The sequence below is a fragment of the Capricornis sumatraensis genome, chromosome X (genome assembly GCF_032405125.1).
Source record: "Capricornis sumatraensis isolate serow.1 chromosome X, serow.2, whole genome shotgun sequence".
NCBI classification, from domain to species: Eukaryota; Metazoa; Chordata; class Mammalia; order Artiodactyla; family Bovidae; genus Capricornis; species Capricornis sumatraensis.
In genome coordinates, this window is record NC_091092.1 from 124,523,948 (window position 1) to 124,543,484 (window position 19,537).

General features: G+C 36.9%; 1 protein-coding gene across 4 annotated transcripts in view; it reads right to left on the reverse strand.

Moving 5' to 3' along the window:
* Positions 1 to 19,537, reverse strand: part of CNKSR2 (connector enhancer of kinase suppressor of Ras 2) — a 281,248-nt gene that overhangs the window by 75,933 nt on the left and 185,778 nt on the right. For 2 of the 4 annotated variants that reach the window (XM_068962233.1, XM_068962230.1), the window contains 2 exons: positions 16,780 to 16,869; positions 14,964 to 15,178 (listed from right to left, as the gene is read on the reverse strand). In XM_068962233.1, coding sequence (XP_068818334.1) covers positions 14,964 to 15,178; positions 16,780 to 16,869 — 305 coding nt within the window. The remainder of the gene's footprint in view (positions 1 to 14,963; positions 15,179 to 16,779; positions 16,870 to 19,537) is intronic. The other 2 variants (XM_068962234.1, XM_068962231.1) reach the window with 1 other exon arrangement.

Genomic DNA, 19,537 nt, shown 5'->3' on the forward strand with positions numbered 1-19,537 from the left:
CAATTTCTCAAAATGCAGTTTTTAACTACTACCTTAGTTTCTATAAAGGCAGAAACCATCTGCTTAGCTTGCCACTCTCTACTCAACTCCTAACACTGGACCTGACATATAATCTTCTATTGAAAGCATGGAAGCATGAATCAAACACTACCTATGTGTGTGGAAAGTGAGGGTATGAGTTATGACATCTCATACGCGATCTGTCAGCACATCCACTCTCCCTTCAAAACATATCCAGAGTCCAAGGCCTTCTCACTTCTTCCAATTAGCACCCAGGGCTAAGCCCCTATCATTTCTCACCTGAATTGACTAAATCCTAGTCAACTGACTAGACTGTTTTCATGCTTCCACACTACACACAGCCCCTGCAGCCTATTCTCAATACACCAGCTGGAGTGATACACTTTGAAGGGTGCTGTCTCAGCAAGAATGGAATGCACAGCACCAGGAGAACAATACTACTATGGTAGAGATCAAGAGACCTGACTTCTAGTTCTCCATATTCCAGCTCTATGGTTGTGGATAAGTCACTGAAAGTAATCTTCACCTCAATTTCTTCATCGGCAATATCAGAGAGCTGGACCAGATGCTTTTAGGATATCTTACAAGGACTAACTGTACATGATTCTGACTTACAAATGAAGGAAGAAAATGGCTAGTTACCAATGTACATCCAATTATTGATGTTTCAGGAATTAATTACATATACCTGTAATCGGTGTTAATCTTAACACAGTGTTATTCACTGAAAGGTACTTGGTTTATGCTTAAGTTGCACCATGTATGAAAATCATTTATTTCCAGCCATATTAGATATAGCTATTGTAGGGCGTTTGATTAATGTGTTCAACATGGGACAGAGGCAGAAACTTTGAATAAGTGAAAGGCAGAACTAGGACAGTGCCTGCTCCTGAATCTTCTGTTTGACAAACTGTCAACATTTATGTGTCAGGGAAATCAGGATAGGCTTGCCCTCATTTGTGACAAAGAAATGTTTATGATCAGAAAAAATTGAGAGAAACAGATTTGCCTTCGGAAGGCTATTCAATGACATAAAAATAAACCATCTGCAAAAGAAAAGAGAGAGAAAAATAATACAAATGAATCACCTCTAATGAAGAATGTACAAAAAGTTAAGACTCTCAAATAAATGTTTATGGCATAGTTTGTCAGCAATTTATGACAACTGTAAATATTGGAAAAATTTCTGGTTATTGACTGGATGAAAGTGAAAGTGATTCAGTCATGTCTGACTCTTTGTGACCCCATGGACTACACAGTCCATGGAATTCTCCAGGCCAGAATATTGGAGTGGGTAGCCTTTCCCTTCACCAGGGGATCTTCCCAACCCAGGGATCAAACCTAGGTCTCCCACAATGCAGACAGATTCTTTACCAGCTGAGCCACTAGAATCTGAAACTAAATGGTTTGGGGTTACCTTTATTTTTAGATTTGTTGCTCTGATAAATTGTACATGTTTTCTTACCATGGGATGCTTGCCATGTCAGTGTAATTTGTTCCAAGAATTCTAGCTTTTATCTAAATACCTTTACAGGTATGAGGATGTTTATATCAGGCTCTTATTCTGAGATTTTTGCTTAGAGAATAGACGTGCTCTCCCAGACACTCACTCAAAATGTTTCTGTATCTGTTAGTTTAGCTGCAGTCTTCTTGATCCAGAGATTGTTTTTCCTTACCAGAAAATTTCTCAAAGGTAATACTGGATAAAAATAAAAGTTAAGTTTAGAAAGTTTCAAACGTTGCTATACACAATTTATTTTATAGTAAAATAACAAGATAAATCACACTCTGCCTTCTTTTCTATACAAAACCACCTACTAGGACATGATTTTAAGACTGAAAAAGTAAAACTGGCTTTATCTAACAGAAAGGAAAAAAGAGCTCGAATGTTTGCAACAGGAATCAAATCATCATTATGCTGTCAATTTAGATGGCATTTTCCATAGTCCTCTTTCCAGTGCTATGCTCATTTTGTAAATGAGAAAACTGAGTAAGAGAAAGAAAGCAATTTATGCAAGCTCAGATATGAAAAATTAGATTTCTGCAGGGCCTGATGTTTGCTGCCACTTTTCCAGAACTCGTTGCCTCAAATGCACCAAGATTAGGGTTTGGCTTGTTCTCAGCCCACTGCTGAGGACATTTGGTAGTATGGTTAGAGGAAGGACGCTAAGAATATATGTGCACTATCCAAGTCCTAGACACTGTATTGGACACTTTATATATGTTTTTTAATTACAGGGAGTCAAAGTCCTTATCCAATTATAAAATATATATGAGAGAGACACAAAGGAAAAATATAATACCCTCACAGATATTTTACTAGCAAACAAAGAAGTGAATTTCATATGCTTGTTTCTTATACCAGGCATCTGATAAAAATGGAGGACATAATGGAAAATGCAATTAAGTGAAGATGATTCAACAACTGACTAAAATAACATGGTAGAGTGACATGGCTTTCTGGTACTCTTCCTAAAACAGATTATGCAAAGAAATTCTTTAAAGACTTGCCTTATGTGTTTTATTAAGTAGAAACCTCTCTAAGTAAATCAGGCATTTTTTCCTAATTATTACTTATAGCAGTCACTGTTTTGATTGAAAACAGATGAAAGACAATTTGAAGTTATAGTTTCCTATATGCTCTGGGAAATTAAATAAGTAGGCTGTGGGGATGATACCTCCATAGAGGTAGGCTACACCTTGTATCCACTCCAAATTTATGGTTGTTTAGAATTTTTTACTTTACAACTGATACACACACTGTCACTAGAATTTTCAAAGCAGGTTTTACCCGGTATATACTTATGGTAACAGCAGAAAAGGAAAACTCAGTGTGGTGGTTATCAACAAACTGAAAAGAGCTATGTCAACTGAGCAAAGTTGGAACTATGTATCTCAGATTACCTCTTCCTGTATGGTGCTGCTGCTGCTGCTGCTAAGTTGCTTCAGTTGTGTCTGACTCTGTGCAATCCCATAGATGGCAGCCCACCAGGGTCCCCTGTCCCCGGGATTCTCCAGGCAAGAACACTGGAGTGGGTTGCCATTTCCTTCTCTAATGCATGAAAAGTGAAAAGTGAAAGTGAAGTCGCTGAGTTGTGTCCAACTCTTTGCGACCCCATGGACTGCAGCCCACCAGGCTCCTCCATCCATGGGATTTTCCAGGCAAGAGTACTGACGTGGGGTGCCATTGCCTTCTCCGTGTATGGTGTTAGTTAGGGTCAATCAATGTAAATCTGTGGGAGTTTTGGAAAAGCGAGGCAGCAGCCTTGCTCTGGAGGTCAGCGTAAGGTGCCAGTCACTACCACATTGCACACATATGCCACTCTTGTTGGTTTGGGTCAGTAGCCAGGTCAGCAACTCCTTCAGGTCCTCTAAATCCTGGACCTGTGAATCTCCATGGCAGAGGGCATCAGCTTCGTTGATTAAGCTGGAGGCAGGCTTCCAGTTTGTGCTGATGAATTCTACTTCATCTTGCTCTCCCTGGCTTTACATCCAGATTCTCTTCATGACCACTGGCTCTGCTGAGGTGTCTTCACCTCAGCTCCTCGACTGAGTAAGATCTAGTCCTTTATTCCATGCCACTTCATGCTTCTGCCTCCCCAACTGAACCCTAACTGATACATTCATTAAAATGCCCAATGAAGACAGATATTCTGGTCCTAGAAGTCTTTCTGATTTGTTCATCAGGAAGCAATCCCCTTCCATGTAAATGAACCCATTTCCTTTCTACATGGTGTTAAGAATAGTCACTATCTGCCCAGCACAGTGGAATAAACTTTATATACAGTATATGATTTACTTCTGTAATAGCTGAGCAAATTAAGTATTATTAGCCTCTCTATTCTGATGAGAAAATGAGGTTCAGAAATGTCTAAGTTCAAACAGCTCATGTTCTTTTAAATAGAGCATTATTCTTAGCCATCTGAATCTTAAAAAGACAATTCTTGTCTTTAATGTTGGGCCCTTTTACTTGGAACTGGTTATATACAAGAACCATTGTCCTTGAGGCCACTTTGAATTTACGATAATAAAAGAAAACACGAGAAGGTAACTTATTCTCCTATTTGAGATTTCAGGAAAGTTTGCATCTAGTTAATCTAAAATTATTTGCATAGAAAGAATAGAAATTGAAATACGGATCCATGTCTCAAGACTGCAGATTGTTTTTGGTTCAAGTCTATTAGGATACTGTTTTGGCTTAACCTGATACCTGCAGAGATGCTAAGAAACAGACTTAACAATATCATTTAGAACCAAGACTCCAGGTTGAGCTCATGCACTTTGGCCTGCTGCCAGTTGCTGTCTGAGCCAAAAGCCAAAGATGAATATGTGAAGGGTGCAAACAATTTAACACTGCTCTTGGAAGCTATCCTCAAGAAACTAGAACGTAACAGTAGTCAATAATTGGGCCTTAAACTTCATTCTCACATAAGACTTGGGCCAAGAGATTCAGATATGCAGTCAATTAAGAGAAATCTTTGGATGAGATTTTGGTATATACAGCAAATGATTAGGTCTACAATTTTGTAGAGTTGGAGGGTGCTGAAACCATCAAGGAAGTTATGTATTTTACAAGTTGAGTGAAGAAAATAATTTGATTATTGGTTAGGGTCCCTGGTGGCTCAGACAGTAAAGCGTCTGCCTGCAATGTGGGAGACCCAGGTTCGATTCCTGGGTTGGAAAGATCCCCTGGAGAAGGAAATGGCAATCCTCTCCAGCACTCTTGCCTGGAAAATCCCATGGACGGAGGAGCCTGATAGGCAACAGTCCATGGGATCACAGAGTCGGACACGACTGAGCGACTTCACTTTCACTTTACGGTCCTTTAATCAGAAGAGGCTTTAAACAGTTCTAGGGGTAAAATGATTTTACCTGGAGTTTCATTAAACTTGAGATGCTTGATTAAATGAGTTATGGTGGTGAGGTAATATGGGTAATGTGATAATGGGAGCAAAAAATGTCTATTGCCAACAAAACTTGAGGAAATTTTCTCAGGCTATGAAGCTCGCAGAGATAGGCTTACAACATAAAAAAGAATGGGGTTCTTTAACCTCTCTGATAAAAACAGGTATGTATCCAAATAGTCTGTAATTATTGACCACAGCAACCAAGTGAAGGGGCTCTCATCAGAATTTATGTTTTGTTTTATTTTTAAAAGGCAACAAGGAATTGATAGTAAGATTTAAATTTAATAAATTTAAAATTAATAAATTCTTAATTCAATTCATCTGTGTCCTGTTCTGCATGATGCCTTGCTAATTAAGCCAGATTTTGTGTTTTGCTTCCTGGCAGCCATTATCTAGCCAGGAACTGGCAGAATGAGGACCGGACCCTGTTCGGTTCAAACATGAAACTGATCGGGCTGACTTTAAATAATTTGTTTTATACAGTGTAAGCAGAAACCTCTCTAAAGCGTGAGGGTGTATTAGTGAATCTTTTTTGTTTGTTTGCATAACTGATCAAACGTAAAACATTTATAAAATAAAAATTTTTTCCAAATGTTTAAACAATATTTTCACCATTAATAAAATTTATGCATTTAATCAGTCTCCTAGGAATTCCACTAAGTCACAGGCCCTATACATCAAATATTTTACAGGCTGCCAGCACTTTAAAGGCACCACAGAACATAATAATAAAAGCAAAATGGATTACTGTTGCACTTCAGCAATACAAAAGTGCAATGTGTTTAGCCCTTTTGTTCAGTATTTCTGTGGTTATTTTTTGGAAGTCTTTTAATGATCAATTAATTTCCTTTAATAGTTAAAGGACTGTTCAGTTCATCTACTTCATCTTGGGAGAGTTATATAGCTAGTGGGCTTTGAGGATTTGGTTCGTTTCATCTAAACTGTTAAACTTCAGTGCATAATTGTTCATAACATTTCCTTATTATTCTTTAAATGTCTATGAGGTTTGTAGTGATAACTCCTCTTTCATTCCTGACACTGGTAACTTGAGTCTTCTCTCCTTTTTCCCTTTGTCAGTCTCGCTAGACACTTTATCAATTTCTTTTTTGATTTTCTAAAAAGAGCTTTTCTTTTAAAATATTTTTTAATAAAGCTTTTGATTTGATTTTCTCTATTATGGCTTTTTTTTTTCTGTTTTCAAATTTCATTTCTTCTCTCTATTGTCTTCCTTATGCCTGCTTATTTCTTGTTATTCTTTTTCTAATTTCCTGAGGTGGGAGCTTAGTTTTTAGATTTGACAACCCTGATTTGCAGGTTATGAGGTCTTAGTTCCATGATCAGGGATTGAACCTGCTTCCCAGTAGTGGAAGTGCTTAGTCCTAACCACTAGATCTCAAGGGAATTCACTCCCCTTTTCTGATATAAGCATTTATTGCTATAATTTTCCCCTAAACATATGTTGTGTTTATATCTTCATTCAATTTTCCTTGAGATTTCCTCTTTTATCTATGGATTATTTAAAAATGTGTTCCTTAATTTCTGAGAGGTTGGAGACTTGTTAATTGTTGTTAATTTCCAATTTGATTCCATTATGGTTAGATAACATACATTGTATGACTACAGTTCTTTTAAAATTAAAATTTATCTTATGACCCAAGGTATGGTCTATCCTGATGACTGTCCCACTCATACTTGAAAAGAATATGTATTCTGCTATTTTGGGGAGACCACTGGTGGGTGGGTAGTCATTCAGCACTCTATACTCTTGCAGAATTTTTGTTTAGTGGTGCTATAAATTACTGAGAGAGGTGCTGAAGACTTCAACTATGGTTATAGATTTGTCAATTTCTCTTTTTCAGTTCTGTTGGACTTTGCTTCTAGTATTTTGAATCTCTGTTGCTTGATGCACATACATTTAAGATTTTTCTGTCTTCTTAGTGAATAGACACTTTTGAGGCCTGTTGTGGTAGAGAAGGAGCATGATTTTTTTTTTTAATGGTTTTCACAAAAATAACTACTAGTACAAATTGGTCAGGAAACACAAGTGTATTTTCCTCCTAGACTTCTTTATGGATTTGCATTCTATAAAACGGTTTCATATTTACAGATAAGAAAAGTCAAGATTTCATTTCTTCTACTTTTTAAAAACCACGTAACTGTATTTAAGACATAAATAGACAAAAACTGTATTTAAGACATTTCTTCTACTTTTAAAAAATCACATAACTGTATTTAAGTGGGTTTCAGCAGTTTTTGACTGTGACTCTATCTTAGGCCAGCAGATCCCGTGATCCATTTGTCCCCAGTTTCTAGTGAAAAATTAATTAGGTTATACTAATAGAATATGACTGTAAAAGTACTGTAGGGTGTGGATAATTCATAGTACCATTAAAAAAATTATGGGTAATATGAATTACAACACGCTAGAAGGTAAAGCACTGGGCTTCCCTGGTGGCTCAGACGATAAAGAATCCACCTGCATTGCAGGAGACCCGGGTTCGATCCCTGGGTTAGGAAGGTCTCCTAGAGAAGGGAATGGCTATGCACTCCAGTATTCTTGCCTGGAGAATTCCATGGACAGAGAAGCCTGGCAGGCTACAGTTCATGGGGTTGCCCACGCAACCCACAACTGAGTGACTAACACACACACACAGAAGGTAAAGCAAGCGACCTAAAGCAAACTAAAATCAATAGTCTAATGATAATTTATAATAAAAAGGCAACTGAAAACTATAGGTAACTTAAAATCCTGATGAGGTACCAACACAGTATTCCTCCTGAAAGCTGTGGGAACCTGAACCATATACACTTGGGTTTGTATGAGAAGAGCAAAACTGCATTGTTGGTTGCATGAATATCAGGCTTTTAGGAAAAATAGTGAATTGTAATATTCAGTGAACTCTACTAATGCATCGTTTTATGGCTATTCAATGTATAACCTTTTGAAGTCACTTAGTAAGCTACTAGGAAGCAATATATAATAACAAGGGAAAATTAAAGTCTCTGAAATTATGTGGTATTTGCCTGTAAGAATCAAAGGAAGGTCTATCATTTCTACATCAAGCCTCAGTCACTAAGAGCCGTTTACTAAATTTGAGAATCACTGCTCTCGTGAAGTGCTCCAGTGGGAAACACTTGTCGTAGTCCAGGCTGTTCCCATGTAGGGCTTTGCCAGTGCTACTATGAATTTGAAATAATGAAGTCATCCATGGGAACCAGGAAATATATATGATATGAATAGAATAACATTTAGAATGGATATCTAACACATCTGCATGCACCCTGGTGAGGAGAAGATTCACATCACACTGTACCACGGCTGTTATCTAGGTGAGTAAAGCCAAAGTGTGGAGAAAGTGGTTGTTATAAACTGTTAGCTCAGAGATGGTTATTTAGCCACTGAAAATAACTGCTCTCTTATTTTAGTTACATTGATCCTGAAACAATGCAGCTAAGTCAGGCCTATACTAGACAAACCAACCTTTATAATTGCAGGCGAATTATAAATGTTTATAGGCTGACAATACAGCATATTTTTCATCTTTGTGATAATACTAGCTCTGGCTTCTCTAACAGATGGTAAAATCCTTATGAGCAGATATGGCTTTATTCATCTAAAAATGTGAGTCTAGGAGCCAGACTGCTTGTACTTATATTTCAAGTCTGTTATTTTCTGCCCATATGACCATGGGCAAGGTAAACTGTGTTTCAGTTTTTCAAAACTAAAGAATTGAAGAACTTCTGAGTAGCAACCTCAGAAGGTCAATTTGAGGATTCAATGAGATATAAGTTCAATGAGTATATAAGTACTTAGCATAGGAACTTAGTAAGCAATAGGTAAATGTTAGCTATTATTAGTAACAGCAGTGACAGTATTCTTATTATTATTTATATATATTCCACAATACTTATTGTGCCTTAAAGATAGTTTGGCACACTAGAATTGCTGTTGAGTCTCTGTTAAATTACATTGTTTTGGAGAAGGAAATGGCAACCCACTCCAGTATTCTTGCCTGGAGAATCCCATGGATGGAGGAGCTTGGTGGGCTACAGTCCACAGGTCGCAGAGTCGGACACAACTGAGCAACTTCACTTTCACTTAGAGGGGCAATTTGAAACAGTTGGGACAAGGATAAATACTTCTACATATTTAATTTTTAAATAAACAAATACAAGCCTTTGAGATTTAAACATTTCAAAGAAAAATATTTTCCCCTTACTTTCTCATTAGTGTGTGTCTACAGAAAAAAGTCTAAACATGAGCAAGTGGGGTAAGGTGGTAATGGAAGTAAATATTAAATCAAGAAATCTTCCACTTACATGAAATAACAGCATAGAACTGAACACATTTACTGTTGGTGGTAGTCCTGCCCATTCTACCAACGTTCAAATCCCAGCTCTACCACTTTACTTATTAATCCAATGTGTCCCAGCTTCCTAATCTATAAAATGAGGATAATTCTAGCACCTTCCTCCTAAGTTTTTTTATGAGTATTGAGTTAAATATTACAAATTACTTAGAATAGTGTCTGTTTCACAGTTTATTTAATTGTTAAATAAAAAAAAAAAATAAGATGTCTTTTAACAGCTTTCCACCACCTTCTCCCAGAAGCTCAACCAAAAATCCTGTCACAGTTTGATGGAAATAGCTAAAAGGACTTATCATAAGTAAAACAGTAACTGAATGTTTGCAGTTATAGCCTAAATAGCTAAGACAAGCCACACAAATGTTGGACTGTTAGGAAACGAATCATCCAGATTTTTTAACGCCTACTCAAAGTCTGTTTTAAGTCACCTAAAATCACATTATTCAGTTTACGAAAGTACACTTGCAGGTTGTCTAGATCCATTATCAGATTTTAATTTTTTGGCATCTCAGTGCGTAGATTTAAAACAATCACTTTGTTTGTAGATTTACTTCAGCAGCTTTAATGTGAGAGTAAGATGTCATATGTATATAATATTAAGGATTTAAAAAAGCTCTGAATCTAATCATTCCTTATCTAAAGCCTTTACCACTGCATCTGGATTTCACACACACACGTACACATACACATACACCAGATACTGCTGTCTGCCCTTCCTTCATGGGCTATCATGTCAGAAGAGGGTTTTCACAGCTAACAACTCCCACATTTTCAGGCAGAGGATCAGTGAGTAGGCAAACTAACGTCATACTCTTTTGAAAAATACCATCACATGCTTAGCAGACAGCCGTACTGTGACCTCTATAATGAGAGGTCAGGGATAGGAAGAGAGCAAGAACTAGTTGGAGTGGCAGAGGCAAGGCTAGGCTGAGGGGGAGCTAATTGGGTTGCCCTGGTGGCACTTATGGAGCAGGGCAGTGCTGTAAATCAGTTCCATAAAAGGTGCAAACTGGGACCTGCTTTGACAGGGAGCCCAATGTGGTACGTATAAATTTCTAGGTGCTTCCAATACTCTTATAAGTGGATGGATGTTAAGAGTTAGGCTCCACATGGTCTGTTGTCTGTACTGGTAAACCAGCCAAATCCTTCTTGGAGGAGGTGTCGGTAAGGGCAGAGTCCCAGTCTTTGTAGTAAAATGGTAATTGATAAAACAAAGTAGAAATTAGTCATGTGGACTAGACAAACATGACAGAAGACATTCAGAGTCCTAAATCTCTCCCCAGGCACATGGGACACTGAACCTATGGTAATAAGTTCTTGGTGATTCCCACTATGAATACACCCCAACTGAAGCCTGCTTGTGCTGGACGGGACTAGCCAAGGACATGGAGGTGGCTGTTTTTGCAGACTGAGGACATCAATTGAGAGATACTGAGAAAGGCATTGAAGTTCCTGTCACATTCACTCACTTGTTCATTCATTTACTCATCAGTTTTATTGAGCACTTATAAGGTAGTAGACCTAGATTAGGTACTAAAATATACTGCTGAACAAAATGGAGAAACTATCCTTTCCTGCCATGGACTTGGACATGCTCTCCCTACCATGTATAGTGAAGGCAGACACTAAGCTGATAATCATGCAAATGAATACATAATTGTGAATCGTAAAGTTTTCCAAGAAATTATATAGGGTGCTAAGAGACTATAATAGGAGAAACTGATTTAATTTAGGGGGTAGGGATCAGATAAAAATCTCTCTGCAATCTCAGCTTTAGATAGGAGCCAGCCAGAGGTAAAGACCGAGTAGAAGCATTCTCAGTAGGGGGAAAGAGAAAGTGTTAGTTGCTTAGTTGTGTCCAACTCTTTGAGACCCCATGGATGAAGAATATGCCAAAAATGATAGAGGTGGCAAAGACTGGTGGATGATTAGGGTAGTTAAGGCAAAGAGAATGATTTCCTTTCAGATAAGTTTAAGAAAAATACATAAACGAGAATAACAAATATGGAATTCATAAAAATTATGTATTTTACAATACCATAAACTTCTAGTCTTTATTATTATATAAACATTTCTGCTATAATTGCTAAGAGGAATGAGTCACACTGAAGTCAAATTGTATTTGCCTGGCTTTGTGTATTTTTATTAGGCTAATTTCCAGAATACAGTAATGAGGATTATAATCTAGGAGCTTAAAAAGGAACACCCTACACCCTACACTCCCCCCTCAACACACACAGCTTTAGTAAATTTTTAAAGGGTATTTATTGCTGATATGATCCTGCTACAAAGTTAAACTAAATTTTTCTCTAAATTTCAACTCAGACCACATGGAACTAGTATTATAGCAGAGACAGCAGCCTATGAAACTCCATATTCTATCTTTATAGTCCTCTTCCACTTAAGTTCTATTTCATTAAAAAGAGCTGTATCATCCAAAGGAATAATTGGTAAGAATGAAGATAATGGTTCATTATGAAGGTAAGTGAATTATATACTGATACTGATCTTGTGTTTAAGAAAATTAACATAAGGAAACACCCTTTTATTTTATATAAGTACATATATACAGACTAAAAAGCACCAATTTCTGTGAAATGTAAAAAGCAATCATTTATGTATACGTTATTTTGCCTCCCAAGTCCAGGCATTTTAACTATAATACCCTGTAGTCTTGGTAATAGATAACGCTGAATAACTGCTCGAGTTTTATAACAGCAGCGGCTCTGTATGTTTTTTTTGAACTTAATAAAAAATAGTAATAAAGAGCAAAAGAGAAACCTGGGTAGAAATCAATCCAGTTACTAAAAATGCTACTTAAATCAGCATATGAGCACACACATTTCTTTTTAAGTAAAACTTTTCCAAAACTCACTCATTAGTTATTAAAGCTCAAATTCCTATGTGTATGCAAATCCCTACCATGCACAGAGGACCAAGGCAGAGTGTGGAAAGACCCCTAGTGGTCTGGGTTCTAGTCCTTACCCTTGCACTTTTTTTGCAACATGGCTTTGGGTTAATCACTTAACCATTTTGAGTTGTCATTTGCAAATACAGTTGTAGTGAGGCTTAAAAATACATAAATGTGGAAACTCCCTTGATAACTGCAAAAGTCCTAAATTAATCAACTAAGGTCCTCAAAAGAACTTAAGTCTAATAAACAACTCATCAATAAATGTTCTTTCTTTCTGAACACTGGTCATAGGCATTTAACATACTCTTTGGGATTAACAATTATTTAGCTTTTTTAAAAACAAGAGACCAGAGTTAGAAACTGTTCAGCCTTTCACTCTGAAATTAGTGGGTCAGTGTTACATGGGAGGATTTCCTCCATGATTAACAATATTCTTTACCCTGTACTGTCTCTCTGTCAAAAATTAGTTGGGATAAATATCTATCTGGGAAATATCATGTTACAAACTGAGGATATAGAATAAAAATAGGAGGCAAAAGTAGGCTCTTCTCTCTTTCTTGGAATAAATTTCTAGAAGTGAAGTTACTAGACCAGGTTCTTCACGTGCTCATGCTCAACCACTCAGTCGTGTCCAACTCTTTGTGACCCTATGGACCGTAGCCTACCAGGCTCCTCTGTCCATGGGTCCCCAGGCAAGAAGACTGGAGTGGGTTGCCATTTCCTCCTCCATGGGATCTTCCTGACCCAGGGATCGAATCTGCATCTCTTGTATCTCCTGCATTGACAGGTAGATTCTTTACCACTGTGCCACCTAAACAATGCCTTTCAGAAAGGTGCTAACAATTTATACTCCTAGACGATGCTCATAATACACCAGTTTTACCTTTTACTATGTTCCATAATTTAATTAGTCAAAATCCACAAGACTCAGCTATTTTTCCTTCCTCACACAGTATATTCCTGTCCCAATGTGCATGACAGGATGGCACAGGCTGAGTGTTTGAATGAGCCTTCAATTGCTTACTGTTCCTCTTAGGATAAATCCAAACCCTTTAATAGTTTACAAGCTCTGGGTGAAGTGGCCTCTTCTTCCCTCTCTAGCCTGATCTCTCACTACCAACTCCCCTCTCGAATAGGCCAGCTGTCTCTTATGTTTCGATCTTTGTTCAGGCTATTACTTCTGACTGGAATGCCAGATTCTAGAAGGAGCTTAGTCTTAAGAGAGCATTTCTGACTAGTAAGAACAAAAGTGTCTCCCGTCACACAGTTCTGAGTATTGATTTCAGACAAATTTCAAATGTCTGTGGAAAAAATAATAACCTGATTACTCAGTTATTCAGAGAAGCAGGTTTTGATAAGGGCACTGTTCTTGCAGAGAGGAAGATGCTGGGGACAAGAGACAATAAAGAACAACTGCCATAGAGAACTGCACTCCTGCATCAACCCAAATAAATGAAAATATTTTCCTACACTTCAGTTTTAGGAGAGAATTATAAGTAATAAGATATTTAAAAGATGTACTCAGGAAAGCAACTCAAATGTAAGTTGTTAAATTTTTCACATCTTGTCCATCTAGATGGTCTATCTTCCACAGCAGTGACATCAAATTTTTTTGATGCTGTGAACATGAAGCACTGTTGCTCAAATTACTTAAAAACCTGTAGCCATGTTTTTCACGGTCTTCTAACAAAAAGCACAATAAACTTCCTTCTAACCAAAATGTCGTAAAATGGGTCGATTTTGTGATTTGAAAGTCTGGGTCAGTAAGATTATCAGCCTCCATACTACCATTGTCCTAGTTTCTCATCATCCATCTGGCCTGGGCTTAATGGCCCTGCCTTTGGCCTCGTATCTCTTGATGGATGCTCTTAGCACTAGAGAGATCCTATAGGCCAATCTCATCATGCAAGTCCCCAGGATGAAATTCTTCAGTAGCTCTTTATTACTGCAGCAAACAGCCTAAGTATTTTATCATGCAATTCTCCACTTAGCTCTCTAGGGGCCCATCTACTGCCCTTTCTCACATGCTTTCCCTCAATTTTTAGTGAACCAGTAACTCTGAGCCACATAAAATCGCTGGAACATACCATACACACACATTGGTAGCGCACCTTGATATGCCTCACCACAAAAATACCGCTACTCGTCTTTCACTTTTTACCCATATGCTCCTCATTGTGATGCCTCTTCTCACTTCCCAAGCAGGCAAAGGCCCTTCTTCTCCTACACTCTTACACTGACTTACTACAAATTGTATTAGAACTCTCCGTGTGTCTTTCTTTCCATATAATGGGGTGCTATCTATATCTTTTCATCTTTACTTCAAGAATCATGGTCCAAGTCTACTGTACAACAGATGTTCATTTTTAAAGAAAATCATAAATATATTAAAAATCCTATCTTTAAAGATGAACTTTACAGCTATTCATTTACTGTATATTATCACAATAATAATTGATCAGCTAATTAATTATTATTCTCCATCAGTTCTGTGCATAGGAAGTTATGAAGTTATATCTTTAAAAAAATAAGCTGCTACAACATATGCACTCACTGAACATATGAACTGAGGGATGAATCAATAAGTCATCAATTTTTTAAAAATGTTTTTTCAGGGTATAAAATCTAAATTTAGGTTTTTTTGTGAAAATCTGACAAGAGGATAAAAATAAATAATCTGGAATTTACCAAAAAGAGTCAATTGCCAGTCTGCCAATAAAACTGTCATCACAGAGTCTTTCAGAGTGTACTTACATGGTACAGTGTGGCTTCTGGCACAGGTGTGCCCATGATGTCTTGTCTCAGTGCATCCATTTGCAAACTAGGTAGCAACGAATAGTGAGTCGGGCTACTACTCTTATCACCCTTCTTTTTAGACTTCTTCCCTGTGTCTTTTTTGCTGTTTCTCTGAAACATGTATTCTTCTTGAGCAATTTTTTCATTGCTCATATATCGGAGTAGAGAGTTTTCTAAATAAAAAAAGATAAATACACCAATGTAGATATGCAAATATTCCAAACTTACCATCCTTTAAGTGTACTATTAGATTTCATTTCAGAAATGTAACTTGATTTCCTTTATAAAACACCTTTGTAGTGAAAATATGGAGAATCGTAATTATTTGGGGTCACAGGACAACAGGAAGTTGATAGCCTATAGAGTATTTCTCCAAGTTTTAGCTCTGAACCAACCATATCAGAATTACCTGCAGAACCTGAATCATAAGTTTCAGGTGTGTGGCTCATAAAATTTTTAACAAGTTCTCGCAAGGAGATTCTGCTAAAATCTGACAACAAACATCCTAGGGAGCATCCTTGGAGAAGTTAAACCCCACATTATGGACCAACAGTGAGGAAACTTAGTTCAAAAAATTTATGCTTAAATTGATAGCCAGAACTCTATTTCATAAAGCCTTTATTCCCCAAGATGTTACTATCATATCAAGTCCCAAAAGGGTGACTCAGAAAAGGCATATAAGTGTTTCTGTCTTAAAATATTTTTCTTGATTAATTCTATAAAACAGAAGAGGTTAGAAACTGAAGTTTGGAAAATGAAGTGAGTACATAGATGTGAAGTAATCTCAAGGCTCCTATATTTACCAACATTTTCAGAAATGCTCATTCCATAAAACAAGTGTTAAGAAGACTAATGAAGCAGATATTCATGCTTGCTTATTTCTGTGTGGTCTGTGGATCTGTGCATTAATGAAATAAATTTTGCACACTGGCTAGAAATAACAGGCAAATGGGTTAAACATGTTTTAAAGGAAGCTTCATGAAGTCATGTTCTATGAAGAGTTCTTTTTTTTTGCTTTGTTTGTTTCTGTTTTTCATCTATAACTTCATGGATCTTATTTCAGAAAATGGAAGTAGCAGCATGACCCATTGGGCCCACCATATCCATCCACACTTGGTTTAATCCCATTTAGTAGTGAAATTTCCTGTTGCCTTCTTTACTGCTCACCTCAATAGCAGGATAAGTGAACATAAAAACTTACTTTTGGTAGATACTTCAAGTGTAGCCCACCCCCAAGTAAGAAGATAACCCTGAACAGCAAACAGGAGAGAAAAAAGCAAAGCAGGTTTTTTTTTTCTTCCATTTTTATATGGTTTTCTTTTAGAGACACTGGCCCAGTTTCTACTAGCTTTTACCCATGTGCTTCAAAACTCATTTTAAGGTTATATTAATACCTTAAATAGTGAGGTTGGCATTGCGGACCAATGGGGACTGATCACAAACACTTCCTATTCGTTGAACTTAATTATTTTACGCAGTTTCACACTTCTGACCTTGTTTTCCAAGTATTAAATTTCAAATAACAGATATTACTTTTTTTAACACTGTACTTATCTACCCTAAATCCCTTAGCAGGCATTCAGAGGAGATATTTACTTAATAATAGATCAAGACAGTTAAAGGTTGGTCTGAATTGGTTTGGGTGTATCATAAAAATCAATAAGAGAATGAATAGTTTTTCACTGAAGCCATAACATCCTATGTAAAAAAAAAACATTTAAATCTGCTTTTTGTTTCAACAACCCAGCCTACACTGAAATTCTAGAACACTTACCTCTTCTACTATCTCTCTTCATCTTATTTGGATCTTCATAGTCCCCCACCCAATTATATTCCACTGGCATAGATATAGGTCGTAGCTTGCCTAAACACAGAGAACAAAATTCACATCACATTGTTTTTCTTCCCCATGTCTGCTCAAACTTAAACTGACTTTTAGCTACAGTCTGCAAAACACACTCACTCATATGCAACATTATGGTTGGCATTTGTGAAGATGAAAAATATGTGTGTTTTGAGCCAGAAGGTGAAACTGCCTGTGGCAATTGGCCAGGTGATAATGCAAACTTAAGGCACTTTTTATAAGTAATACAGAACAGCCTAGGTTTGCTCTCTTAGGAGCCCCAGACTTTAAGAATGTGGTCCTTTACAAAGAGGACCATTATTTTAGTGACTTCATTTTCTATAACTGGATCTGTCTTATTCCTCAATGCCCAAGTATCTTTATTTTGATAGCCAATCTTCAAGACAGTAGCCCCTTGTATTTAAGGTTGGAACACAGTATTAACTTCCCATCTTCACTGCTTCCTAATTCTTATATGCTTTTTAGATACTACCATGCTTCAGCAACATGGCTAGATTCTTTTCTACGGCCTAAAGCTGGGTCTGCCCTTGAGCATCTCTTTTGCTATTATGAACTCTAGTTTCCAGATTCAAGTAATCACTGCTTTGGTCTGTCCCATTTTCCTCTGGGTCTGTGTTCTTGCTAAACAGCATTTTATTTTAGCAAGCAGAACTTATGACATAGACTTTAAGGATAGCTTTCTGGTGAGGATGATCAATTAATTTCTGATCAATTCAAAATGTGTGAAGCACAAAATAGCCAAAAGAAAAATCACTCACAAGTTTCAAAAGGACATCTAGGACAACACCTCATTCTCAAAATTATAAGAAATAAATCATTACACTCATTTTACCAGATGAAGGGCCTGGGATAGAGTATGCAATTTACCCAAGGACACACAGTTGGTAAGTGTGTAGTACCAGGGTTCAAACCTAGGCATTCAAATAGTACTTCTGCAATAACTTTTGGTAACTTCAGTATTCACCCACTCATATTCTGGCCTCTCAGTTTTTTGAGATTCTCTCCACCCATTCTAGTGGTCATATGCTTAATCTTGATCACCTGAAAAGGCAGTAATTCTTCCCAGTATCCCACTTTTCAACTGAAACCTGTGTTTTTAGCACATCCTCCACAGCACTCTAACAATTTCTCCTTTAATCTACCAATCTTCCCACCTTTCAACACCTCCTGGCCACAGTATGGTCTTGTCACTCTCCCCCTTGGCTAGATAAATTTCACAATCAAATTGTTAGACATTCCACATATTTCATTAAAAATCCATTAAGATACTTGTTTCTCATTATGTTGTTAAGGGAAAAATGTGACAACTTAATGGCATTTTGCCAATACAGTTTATTCAGTATATTTTACTAAGATCTTTGAAATTTGAGGATGAACTAGACATGACAAAATTATTAATGACCCACAAATGAAGTATTTACTTAGTGACTTCCTTACAAGGTGTGCAAACGACTTCATAAATGATCACCTCAGTTTCCAAATTTTCATGGGATAGATCTCCGCAATTTTACAGAGAGAATCTGGGTGAGCTGATGTAGGTGACACGTGATCATAAGCCTTGCAATATCTCTCTGCTACTGTCTCATAGTTAAATTATTCTGTTACTTGGCTTTTCAGATCTGTTGCACATCTGGAGCATTCTAACCAGGATCTCTATAGAGGTGCCAATTGTACACTGTATTTCTTACTGTAGCCTAATAAATGTAGAAGAGATCAAAGATAGATACTTTTGGATTTTGTTTGAATTTTATTCTGAAATTAATGGCAAGTAGCTTTTTAAAAAAGATGAACTATATCTAGCTGCAACTAAACACAAACAGAACACGAAATATAATTTAAAGAATATTTAGCACTGGGAACTATAATTCAATATCTTGTAATAATCTGTAATATATATATAGATGAATCACTTTGATGTACACCAAAACCTGACAAAACATTGTAAATTACACTTCGATTTAAAAAATGATTAAAAAATAAAATAAAGATCTACTAAATTAAATTAAAAAATTAATTAAAATTTTTTTTAATTTCCAGTCCTACTCCCAGCCTCTAGAGACTGCAGGGGGCTGGGGAGTGAGTTTAATTACCAACGATCAATTATTTAGTCAGCTGTGCCTATATGACGAAACCTCCATACAAATCAAAAGGACAGGGTTTGAAGAGTTCCCAGGCAATGAATAGAAGGAGAGTTCAGGAGAGTGGCACCCTAGGGAGGGCACAGAAGCTCCTAGCTCTTGCCACATGTCTTGCACTATGCATCTATACCATCCAGCTGTTCCCATGTTATATCCTTTATAATAACCTGGTGATCTACTAAAAAAAAAAAAAACAAAAAAAAAATATTGACAACAATGGAATGCCTTACAATGATCAAATACTGTTTCAATATGAAACTGCTATGCTTTAATAGCAGTGTACAGAACTGTCTGAAAATAAACTGACTTTTTCCTTAGCCAATAAAGTATTTTCAGTGCTATTACACATGCTACGGTGCTCTGTGGCAGAGTTAACTGCTTGCTCTACTGGGCTCCCTTAGCTCCTTGGTATACATGATCCTTAATTACACTGTTTTCTATCTTTCTGTTTATAGTTAGTTTTTCTACTTTTTGGCAGGAACTGGGTCTTATATATCTTTGTTATGAAAGTTCCTGGCAAGGATTCTGAC